Source organism: Patiria miniata, unplaced genomic scaffold (assembly GCF_015706575.1).
Source record: "Patiria miniata isolate m_02_andy unplaced genomic scaffold, ASM1570657v1 HiC_scaffold_28, whole genome shotgun sequence".
Taxonomy (NCBI): Eukaryota; Metazoa; Echinodermata; class Asteroidea; order Valvatida; family Asterinidae; genus Patiria; species Patiria miniata.
The window spans coordinates 2,480,914-2,493,390 of NW_024037067.1; the positions used below are offsets into that span (position 1 = coordinate 2,480,914).

Genomic DNA, 12,477 nt, shown 5'->3' on the forward strand with positions numbered 1-12,477 from the left:
CCAACCTGCAGATCTGAGTGGCTTGCTCGGGTGCAGTATCCTCTGTGGTAGGCGGGGCTTTCGGGAAAACTACATCATAATGACGTGAACGATGCTCATGTACGGTCTGTCTTGCATCATTGACTACAGTTGTGGAACCTTCCTCTGTGATTCTCACGGCCGTACCAGAAAGCAAGTAATCGATCCGGAGCTCCGGAGGCGCAGGCGCCTTCCTCTCTTCATCCCGCGGGAGGGACTCGGCTGCTGAACTCTCCTGCTGCCCATCAGCTCCTTGTTGTTGACTCGGATGCGTCATCGCAATCGGGGTCTCCATCAGCTACATCGGTGCTAGAGTGTTCCTGTAACTCTGGCGATGCTAGAGGTGATGAAACTGGCCCCAGCTTGAGCATGCCATCAGCTACATCGGTGCTAGAGTGATCCTGTAACTCTTGTGACAGAGAAAATATCGCATCAGCGGTAGAGCGAGACGAACGAAAGCCACATTGGCTCTCAGGAAGGATCTTGTTGGCAATGACCTGCAGCCTAGGCAGTAGCACACGGCAGAAGACCTTGCCAGCTTAGCTCAGTAGAGAGATGCCCCTGTAATTACTGCAGTCTTGTCGATTGCCTTTGTTTTTGTACAGAGTGATTATATTGGCGTCTTTTATATAATCATGAAACTACATGAAAGCCAACACAGTCCAACACAACGGCTCCAAATCCAGGAAGTTCGACATTCACCGGGGCGTCAAACAGGGTTGCGTGCTTGCTCCTAGGGACCCTGTTTGGAATCTACTTCTCTGCATTACTTCACCGTGCATTTCCTGACCCCTCAGGAGTACTGCTCCACAGCTCTGGGAAGTTTTTTAACCTCTCACGCCTCCGTGCAAGAACAAAGATCAGAAAGGTTCTCATCAGAGAGCTCCTGTATGCAGACGATGCTGCCTTTGTTGCACACTCCGAACCTGAACTTCAAGACCTCTGCAATTCTTTTGCCAAAGTGTGCTCGGAGTTTGGCATGAAGATTAGCCTCAACAAAACAGTAGTTCTCTCTCAGGGGACACCAGCTCCACCCAACATCTACATCAATGGTTCAGCACTAAGTGTGATAAACAAGTTCTGCTACCTTGGTTCCACGATCACTAACAACAACTCTCTGGATGCGGAGATCGACACTCGCATTGGGAAGGCTTCAACCACCTTTGGTCAGCTTCGTTCCCGCGTGTGAGACAACCGGGACCTCTCCATCAATCTCAAAATCCGTGTGTACACAGCTTGCGTACTGAGTGTCCTACTTTACTGCAGCGAGACTTGGGCCACGTACAGCCGCTAGGAGCAATGCTTAAATTCATTTCACTTCCGTTGCCTTTGTTCCATACTTGGCATCACCTGGAAAGACCGCGTTCCCAACTCCTCCATCCTTGATCTCACTGGAGCAACTGATATGTTCACCATGCTGAGAGTACGTCACCTTCGATGGACCGGTCATGTTCGCAGAATGAATGATGGTCGCCTCCCTAAGGACATCTTCTATGGTGAACTGGCTGATGCCCCACGTCCTCATGGTCGCCCTAGGTTGCGCTTCAAGGACGTCCTTAAGCGAGACTTGTCTGCCTTTGACATTCCGCAAGATACCTGGGAAACTGTTGCACTGGGTCGCTCCTCCTGGCGCTCTGCTATCCACTCAGGGCAATCAGTCTCTTCACAGACCAACATTGACGATTGTGAAAGACATCGAACTCATCGTCGTTTACGACGAGACAGGCCAAGATGATGAAATGAGAGGACTCCCCTTTCAATTTGGGTATGTCGCTTCCCACCTCGTTCTGCTGCATGTTAGGTGGTATGGGGGAGGCTAGAGGTGATGAAACTGGCTCCAGTTTGGGCATGCCATTAGCTACATCGGTGCTAGAGTGATCCTGTAACTCTGGTAACAGTGGAGGTGGTTGGATCGGTTCCAGAGGGGGTAGCTGTTGCTCTTCGTCCCTGGTCTCTGTATAATCTGGTACAAAATCTGCCTCCTCCATTATTCCTCTTTTGATAAAAGTCTGCTGATGAAAAACATTTTTAAGTATTCATGTTCTATATGTTCGTTCCCCAGCTAATGCTGGGTAACAGAGTCTATATGAGTGTGTGTGCTAAAAGAGTCAGAATTGTTTAATACAAGTGGTAGTCACCTAGGGAGGGTGGAATTTTGATGAGTCTCCCGCTCCGTGTGGAGACGGTCTTACCGACCTGGCAATCTGGGTCAGGTTGGAACAACAAATCAATCTCTATATCAAGTGATTCATCTTCCTTTTCAACTGGTGCTTCGCTACTTACATGTAGAAACTTACTGCGTTGTGTCCGCAGCCAAAATGGTATTTCCATGTCCTCGCACCTTTTGATAAGGTCGTGATGTACCACTGTGCTTGCCCTTTTACCTTTTATTCGACACAACAGGGGGGGGGGGGGGGAAGCACCTCAGTAATGAGGAAAGGACCCTGCCAAATTGACTGAAGTTTACTTGATTGACCAGTTTTGTGAGTCTTGTTTAACTTGTACACCACATCTCCTTCCCCATAAGTGCTTTGGTTCTTGGAATATTCATAGTACTTCTTTTGATATTGTTGGGAACCTCCAATTGTTTTCCTTGCCAGGCAGTGGACTGTGCTCAACCTTTCTTCGAGTTCTGCTACGTATTCGTGAGGTTGGTTAGTTTTATTGTTATTGTCTTTAATATTAAAGACCAGGTCAAGGGGTTGTCTCACCTCCCTCCCCAACATCATCAGATTTGGAGTGAGACCTGTGGTGATGTGGTTTGGGAGAGCGCGTATAGCGCCAGTGAGGATGGGGAGGTCTTTATCCCATTTTGTATGGTCTCCCTTCAGATAGCATCTTATCATTTGTAGTATGGGGCGATTATATCTTTCCACTTGACCATTAGAGCTGGGGTGGTACCTAGTTGTACGTGTTCTAGCTATGCCTAACAAGTCACAAACGGCTTGGAAAAGAGAACTGGTAAAATTGGTGCCTTGGTCGGTATGAACTGTCAAAACAGGTCAAAAATTAAAACTAATTCCAATGATCACCCCTCTAGCTATATAATTGAATGTCCAGCTCGCGAGTAAGATGTAAACAACTCCTTTTATGGAGATTGGCGCACGCGTACTGCGCGATGTCATGCAGATGCAGCTATGGCGAGTGCATTGTGAATTTAAGACTATAAAATACTGACTCACTGGTATTATTGTGCATGCCTTCGCTACAAAGGATTGTGGAAAGCCATCCCCTGTAACGTTGAACATATTTTTGCGCACACTGGTGTGTCTGCAAACAAAATCCATCCTATGAGAGCACAAAGACAATAGTGGTGCAATGTACACAGCGATGCATGGAATTTGGTATGTTTGAGGATTTCGTTAGCATTTGTACCATGTACTTGGTGATTTCAGTAACCGTTGTGTATGTGACATTATAAGTGTATTTACGTTGATCAAGATTGTTATGCTGAATCTAAAAACAAAGTTGATTATGTCCACTGAACATATTTGTATCGTCCTATAGACCTCATTAAATCATTTGATTTGACGCCACATTTGTCATAATCCGTTTATGGAAACGAGAGTTACAACCGCCAGAAGGCAGTGCCTGAGTGACCACGTACGTTACCGAGGAATACAGCTACAGCTGTACCGTATGAGCCTGTGAGAGACGATGCAATCATGCTTCTCCAAAAGTCTCTGCAAAGTACACGTAAAAACATTATTTGTGTAGGGACAGCATTGCATTCTACGCATTGAGCAAAAATTGATGTTCGAGATAGGTCTTTCTACAGTATTGGGTAATTTTTACGGACAAAGGTTACATGAATATTTTTTTAAGAACCATCCATTGAAGAATTACAAGTTATGTGATATTGTCGAGTATGTATTAAAGATATGGCACTTTCCACAGTAAAGTGTACAGAGTGACCCAAAATAGGAATTCTTTAAAGAAAAAAAATTAAAAGGTCAACTATGATTTGGGTATACATCCATCTTCTCAGAAGTGTTAGTGAAAAGATAAGATTCTCTTGTACAATAAAAATATACAGAGTTGAATAGTAGTACTAGCAAGGTATTGCTTACGTAATGGGACGGACATGAGGGTACCACATGGAGACTACCAAGAAGTATTACAAATGTTGTTGTGCGTTTTTATAAAGTAGAGATAAGTATCCAATTGTTGTTTACTCTAGATTAAAAAAAAAAATCATATGGTGGAAAAATATTGAAATGTATACCGGACCACAATACTTTTTTTCACAAGGGCAGTGAAGATATTTCTATTTTTTAGTGACAGAATCTGGTTTAATACATTTAGAGTATTGTATGAAGAGCTTAATCAATCAGTGTTCTTGTTGTGCTCCCTTTATTATAATCCTTTTCAAAAAAATCTGCAAAAAAGGGCCCTGTTCTGCAGTGAAGGTGAATATTGGCGTCTATAGGCTTACCTTCGTAACATTGACGGACAACAAAAACATGTCCATTAAGTGTGAGATTTTCAACACTTCATTGCACTAATTTTTCAGTTTATTACCCCTCAGCCGAGAGGCTCGAGGGGTATTGTCATCGCCTAGGGCGTCCGTCCGTCCGGATGTGTGTGTGTCTGTCTGTCCGTCCGTCCGTCCGTCCGGGCAGCTTAGTTTCCGGATGATAACTTGAGTTAGAAATGTTGTTTGGGGTTGTAACTTCGGTAGGGGGTTGCCCTTGGGAGTAGGCAAGTTGGGATTGGTTTTGAGGTCAAAAGGTCAAAGGTCAAGGTCACCGTGGTGAGTTAAATGTAAATGGTTTCCGGATGATAACTTGAGTTAGAAATGAGATTTTGGTGTCTAACTTTGGTAGAGGGTTGCCCTTGGGAGTAGGCAAGTTGGGATTGGTTTTGGGGTCAAAAGGTCAAAGGTCAAGGTCAGCATGGTGAGATAAAGGTAAATGGTTTCCGGATGATAACTTGAGTTAGAAATGAGATTTTGGTGTCTAACTTTGGTAGAGGGTTGCCCTTGGGAGTAGGCAAGTTGGGATTGGTTTTGGGGTCAAAAGGTCAAAGGTCAAGGTCAGCATGGTGAGATAAAGGTAAATGGTTTCCAGATGATAACTTGAGTTAGAAATGAGATTTTGGTGTCTAACTTTGGTAGAGGGTTGCCCTTGGGAGTAGGCAAGTTGGGATTGGTTTTTGGGTCAAAAGGTCAAAAGTCAAGGTCACCATTGTGAGTTAAAGGTAAATGGTTTCCGGATGATAACTTGAGTTAGAAATGAGATTTTGGTGTCTAACTTTGATAGGGGGTTGCCCTTGGGAGTAGGCAAGTTGGGATTGGTTTTGGGGTCAAAAGGTCAAAGGTCAAGGTCACAGTGGTGAGTTAAATGTAAATGGTTTCAGGATGATAACTTGAGTTAGAAATGAGATTTTGGTGTCTAACTTTGGTAGAGGGTTGCCCTTGGGAGTAGGCAAGTTGGGATTGGTTTTGGGGTCAAAAGGTCAAAGGTCAAGGTCACCATTGTGAGTTAAAGGTAAATGGTTTCCGGATGATAACTTGAGTTAGAAATGCGATTTTGGTGTCTAACTTTGGAAGAGGGTTCCCCTTGGGAGAAGGCAAGTTGGGATTGGTTTTGGGGTCAAAAGATCAAAGGTCAAGGTCAGCATGGTGAGATAAAGGTAAATGGTTTCCGGATGATAACTTGAGTTAGAAATGAGATTTTGGTGTCTAACTTTGATAGGGGGTTGCCCTTGGGAGTAGGCAAGTTGGGATTGGTTTTGGGGTCAAAAGGTCAAAGGTCAAGGTCACCGTGGTGAGATAAAGGTAAATGGTTTCCGGATGATAACTTGAGTTAGAAATGCGATTTTGGTGTTTAACTTTGGTAGAGGGTTGCCCTTGGGAGTAGGCAAGTTGGGATTGGTTTTGGGGTCAAAAGGTCAAAGGTCAAGGTCACCATTGTGAGTTAAAGGTAAATGGTTTCCGGATGATAACTTGAGTTAGAAATGCGATTTTGGTGTCTAACTTTGGAAGAGGGTTCCCCTTGGGAGAAGGCAAGTTGGGATTGGTTTTGGGGTCAAAAGGTCAAAGGTCAAGGTCAGCATGGTGAGTTAAAGGTAAATGGTTTCCGGATGATAACTTGAGTTAGAAATGAGATTTTGGTGTCTGACTGAGGTAGGGGTTTGCCCTTGGGTACAGGCAAGTTGGGATTGGTTTTGGGGTCAAAAGGTCAAAGGTCAAGGTCACCGTGGTGAGTTCAATGTAAATGGTTCCGAATGATAACTTGAGTTAGAAATGAAATGTTGGTGTCTAACTTCGGTAGGGGGTTTCCCATTGGTACAGGCATGTTGGGACTGGTTCTGGGGTCAAAGGCCAAAGGTCAAGGTCACCACGTTGAGTTAAAGGTTAATGGTTTCCGGATGATAACTTGACTCTGGCTGAGGGGTTTCAACAGCAACGCTGTTATTTTAAATATTTGTAGTATCACAAAGTTTGAACAAGTTCCTCCTCTAGATCACTTCTCTGACTCCCTTTTTACCCCAAACCCCAGCCAGTCCCCAGCCACACCCCGTATCTTGTTATGAGGGTGATTTTAAGGAGTTCCAATTATCTGATATATTTCCTTCTTGTTCATCAAAATCATGGCTAGAGCCGTGAATGAACTTTATTAATTTTTAATATTGGTATTAGTGGACATTACTTCAGGTTGAATTTGTTTAGGCTGCCCTCAATATGTGTTAGTGCCAAATCCACCGTTTGAGACAGTTATAGCGCCCTCTGAAAAGTTTGTTGTTATTATTATGGGATGGCGAGTGATAGGAGTGTGGAGGACTAAAGTTTTTTTTCTACCTTTTAACAAGCTTTCTTTTGGACTTTCTCTCGACTTATGGATATTTGTGTGTGTTTTGGAGCTATTGGTTATAAGAGGAGCTTCTCATAAACTGTAAGAACACAGTAGGCAAGGCAATATTGAAGAAAATAGAACTGATTGAGGGCGTTGAATGAACAGTGTGTGAACTTGTGTTTATTCTTCTGAGAACAATTGAAGCGTTGGCAACTTAGGCCCAGTCCTGTCCACCAAATAAACGTGAAAAGTGTGCTTCAAACTGAACTTCAGAAGGGCCCATAAATAGGCACGTACCAGTTGAAAAAAAATGTCCAGTTTACGGGAGGAATACTGTTCCATAGACTGAGTTACAAGTATACACAGAACTTAGAATAGAACTGAGTACAGAGTAGGCCTACCCTGCATAAATTGCCAGAATGGATGAACTAGATCATTAAGTCATGTTGTCCACGGTTGACCCATGGTTACCGACACCCGAAGCCAGTCCGGGTGGTGCTGCGGGTGGTGGAGAAGAACCAAATGAAGAGAGTGCCGGTGCCTTAACATCCTTTCTTCAGCAACAGGGGGAATCAATGAAACAGCAAAACCAACTGATGGAGTTGTTGGTTGAGTGTCACATAAGATCATCCCTCCCCCAAAGACAGATACAGCCATTCAGTGGAAACCCGCTTGATTACCATGCATTTGTGAGGGCCTTCGAGCACACCATTGAACCCAAGAGCAACAAAGTTTCCAGCCAAGACCAGTTTCAGCACAACTGTGAGTGGTGAATCAGAACAAACTGGAAGCAGTGGAGCCTGCATTTATTGCAGTGATGCTAGCCATTGCATAGAGAACTGTGCAGTACTGGCCAGCAAGCCATATGAAGAGAGAATTGAGTTCTGCCATGCCAAGGGGCTATGCTTTGGGTGAATGCGTGCATCATCACATCTTGCAAGAGACTGTAAGAAAAGACAGAAGTGCAGCATTTGTCGACGGTGGCATCCTACAGTACTACACAAGAATGGAAAAGCCCTCAGCAGCCTGATGCTACACCAGTCAGTGCCGTCGATGGAAAGCAAACTCGGCTTTATAATGGACAGACCGAGGTACATGTAAAGGACAATGTTAAATGCAGTTTAACAAACTCCGACAATGTGTGTCCTACTGAATCACAAAGAAGGGGTGGTTCCAGTCATCCTGAGGTCAAGAAAGACAGGAATGCAGACAAAAACCTATGCATTCTTGGACTCCGGCAGTAATGCAGTCTTCTGTGCTGATGCAGTGGTGACCCGGCTTGGTGAGAAAGGAAAGACAGTCAACATACAAGTATAAACTTTGACTGACGAGAAGGTGGTGAAGGGTCGTGTGTTGTCAGATCTTGAGATAACGGACCTACAGAGTCAAACAGTCATCAGTCTCCCAGAAGTCTACACCCAGACACAAATCCCGGTAGTCAGAGAAGACATCCTCACCCAAGATGACTTGAAGGAATGGCAGTACTTAGACAGAGTTGAGCTGCAAAATGTTGACGCAGAGGTGGGGCTGTTGATTGGAAACAATGTCCCCAAGGCGATGGAACCACTTGAAGTCATAAACAGCAAGGACAGTGGCCCCTTTACCTGCCGATCAGTCCTTGGTTGGCAGGTTTATGGGTCAAAGAGAAATTAAGGTCAACAGAGAACCAGCTCCCATAAAGTAACAGTGAAAGCCAAAGCAGACATTGATAATCAGCTGGAGAAGCTTTTCAATCATGACTTCAATGAGAGGATCATAGAAGACAAGCCAGAGAAGTCCAGACAGGATTTACTCTTCACCCAGAAGGTGGAGAACTCCATCAGAATGGTTGGCGACCATTACAAGATTGCACTCCCACGGCCCATCTGCAAAGGAAGTTCCAGAGACAACCAGAATTCCAGAAGGAATATACAGGCTACATGGAGTCCATGCTTAGCACGGGTTACATGGGGAAAGTTCCCGACGGAGAGGCAAGAAGGGATGACGGCAGATTATGGTATTGTGGCGAAACCGACCCCTGACACTATTTGTGGCGGAACCGGTGATTGGCGGAACCCAGGGAAAACTGGTCTTATTTATCCCAGGACTCTAGCCAACTCCTATTATCCCACAAAAAATATTTATTAGCCTAACGAACGGGTGAGCGGCTACCCATACGCAAGGGGGGACAATTAACGAACGGCGGACTAAGCCTAGGGGCTGTTCGTTTGGTGGAAATATACCACCGTTTTGTGATTGAGTAATCAATTGAATGTAATTAGAGCAATATACAAGTAGCCACAATAGGCCTCAAGGTGAATTCAGGTAACCCTCACGGCAGACCTAGGTAACCCTCACAGTGAACCTGAGTAAACCTCACAGAGACTAGTGATTCCAAAGACGGTTATCGATAGGATTTATTCAAGAATCTCAATCATCAATAGATTATTGTAAATAATTGCAGCTTAACAATATTCTACAATAATGCACAATAACAGCAATTACGAGGCGATGAATATCTCTCATACAGACAGTAACCCTCACTGCTTGTAACAAGGGTCAACTGCACCCTTTGTAGTAAACGTAGCCTTAGGTAACCCTCAAGTGGTCAACTGCACCACATGATAATGAACTTATACAAACATAATCCCTGTCACAGTTCCAATAATTACCCTCGCACAGATTGAGCTATCCCAATAAACCTCACAGAGGAAAGGTAACCCTCAACCCAATTCAGCGTCAAAGCAGGCTGTACTATGTAATCCAAATAACCCTCACATGAACTGAGCGGTCACAATAACCCTCACGGGAAACCAATTACCCTCAGAGTGAGTTATACATGTACAATATAAACCTTACGTGCAATAAACCTCACACAAAACAGGTAACCCTCACAAGTGCTCAGAGCACGGCAGGGAGTAAACTCGTCAGGCTAGCTAGTTCACTGATTACGGCAATGATCGCCTCAGTCGTAAAACCCCACCGAATGGTGTCCAACCCACGACAAGCAATCTACCACCGAATCACAGTCCCACCAGCCTCTCAACCCAAGTTCTATAACTCCTAGCCCTTTTGTTCTAGCACTAATCAAGACACAATAATCAGCCTTAATTTCACGACTAGTATTCCATCTAAATCTTTGTCCCAAATTATCTTAGACATTCGACACTGAATAACAGACCTTGAGCTACAACTTCACTCAATATATATTAGACAACACTTAGCTCACTGCTAGCTAAACCCAGAGCATCAACTCCCGAACCCAGCCGCACCAGAGCGTCCACCGTCAGAGATGAGCTCCTACTCCCGACCGGGGAGTACGCAACAGCAAAGAAGACCCCAGCAACGGCACCACGACTTGACTCGTCCCTGAACCCCGAAGCTTGGCTTCTTGCGACTTGGCAACAGCACCAGAACGCGTTCCTACTGCATTGACGCCATCTTGCGAACTAACGAGATGATCCCAGGACCCACGCTAAAGCATGCTAATTCGCGCACAGTCTTCCCAATACGCGATACTGATTGGTCAAATGCACGCCATGAATCATTAATCTCCTGATCACGCAGCACAATTTATTGCTGATTGGTCAACGCGCACTTCGGCATTATAAGCACGCACCGGATGTCCTAGATCACGCGCATAAATTATTCCTATGACCTAGACTCCTACACAAGTCTACATATACCTGTACCCCTGTTTCGCCACAGTATCTTCCTCATCATGGTGTCATGCATCCACAGAAAAACAAGATAAGGGTGGAGTATGACTGCACAGCCGACTACAGAGGTGTCTCCCTCAATAAACAGTTGATACACGGCCGTGTTGACTAGGTTCAGGCAGGATCAGGTTGCCCTCATGTCTGACATTGAAGGCATGTTTTCCCAAGTCTTGGTGCCCAGAGACGACAGAGATCTGCTGAGGTTGTTATGGTGGGACAATGGTGACATCAAGAGACCCTTGACAGAGTACCGCATGACAGTACATGTCTTTGGTGCAGTCTCTTCTCCTTCATGTGCAAACTACGCTTTGAAGAAGACAGCAGATGATCATGCAGGATGTGAAGAAATTGCGCACATCATCCATCGCAATTGTTATGTCGTTGATTGTTTGTGCTCAACCCCGACAGTGTCAAAGGCAGGCCAGCTTGTCAAAGGTTTGACTGAAACATGCAGCAAGGGAGGATTCCACCTCACAAAGTGGGTGAGCAACAAGAAGGAAGTCTTAGAGAACATCCCAAAAGATGAAAGAGGCAGAAACTGGAAAGACTTGAACATCGATGGTGAGAAGTTGCCCGTTGAGAGAACGCTTGGCATGATGTGGTCCATTGAAGATGATGAGTTTGGATACAAAATTGAGATGAGAGATAGACCACCGACAAGAAGAGGTATTTTATCTACCGTCAGCTCTGTCTTCGACCCCTTGAAATGTGTCTCACCAGTTGTGCCTCCAGCCAAGCAATTACTGCAAGCAGCATGTCGGATGAAGTTGGGATGGGATGAAGAAATTCCACCAGATCTGAGTAAGAAATGGCAGAATTGGCAGTTGGAACTCCCAAGACTGGCGGAGTTCAAGATGGTAAGATGCCTGAAGCCAGATGGATTTGAAGAACCAAAGTCAGTCACCTTGCACCACTTTGCTGATGCCAGTGAGCTGGGCTATGGCACCATATCTTTCCTGAGATTGGTGAATTATGAAGGTGAAGTCAAGTGTTCATTCCTGATGAGTAAATCACGGGTCGCCCCACTCAAGCAGGTGACAATTCCAAGAATGGAGCTAACAGCAGCGACAGTAGCAGTGAGAGTTGACCATATGATCAGGAAGGAGCTGGAGATCGAAGTAGATGACACCTACTGGACCGATAGCATGTCTGTGCTACGGTAAATCAACAGTAGAACAACCAGATTTAAGACATTCCTCGCCAACAGGTTGGCATTTATCCTTGACGGCTCAAGTCCAACGCAGTGGCGTCACATTGAATCTCAACACTCAATCCTGTTGATGTCTGTTCAAGGGGAAGGAGAGTTGAGCAATTCCTACAGATGGATGACTGGAAGAATGGCCCAGGGTTCTTACTTCAGCCATGATGAGTGGCCCACAACACCAGAGCTTGGTGCAGTTGAAGTGGGAGAAGACTCGGAGGTTAAGAAGAATGTTCATGCCTGCACCATCAAGCCAAGTGAGATGGAGAAACAGAGCCTGGATCGAGTAATCGAGCACTACTCAGACTGGGTGCGACTGAAGAAGGCAGTTTGCTGGTTGCTAAGATTCAGAAGATGGTTGATAGGCCAGCCCGAGTCCCAGAAAGCTGAACAAACTCCGCAGGGTGGACTAACTCTGAAAGAACTACAAGCAGCAGAGAAGAAAATCTTGCAACATGTTCAAAGCCAAGCATATGCAGATGAGATCAGAGCCCTTGCCCAGAGTACAGAAGATGATGGAGGGAGCAGACAAAAGATCAAAGGAGTGAAGAAAACCAGTTCCATCTACAGAGTTGACCCAGAGAGCTGTTAAGAGTTTGAGGAAGATTGAGCAGGGCCTCACTGCCAGTTGATGCTAAGCACCCCATCATCCTTCCCAAAGCCAGCCACGTGTCAACCTTGATCATAAGACGCATTCATGAGACATCCGGACATAGTGGAAGGACCATGTTCTTGCAAGTCTTCAACAGAAATATTGGATTTC

At 45.1% G+C, this 12,477-nt stretch overlaps 1 protein-coding gene across 1 annotated transcript; it reads left to right on the forward strand.

Annotated features, from left to right (window-relative positions):
• Positions 1 to 10,650: 10,650 nt before the first annotated feature.
• Positions 10,651 to 11,676, forward strand: LOC119735048. The gene has a single exon (XM_038208739.1). The coding sequence runs from the start codon at positions 10,651 to 10,653 to the stop codon at positions 11,674 to 11,676; it is 1,026 nt and encodes a 341-aa protein (XP_038064667.1).
• Positions 11,677 to 12,477: the final 801 nt, after the last annotated feature.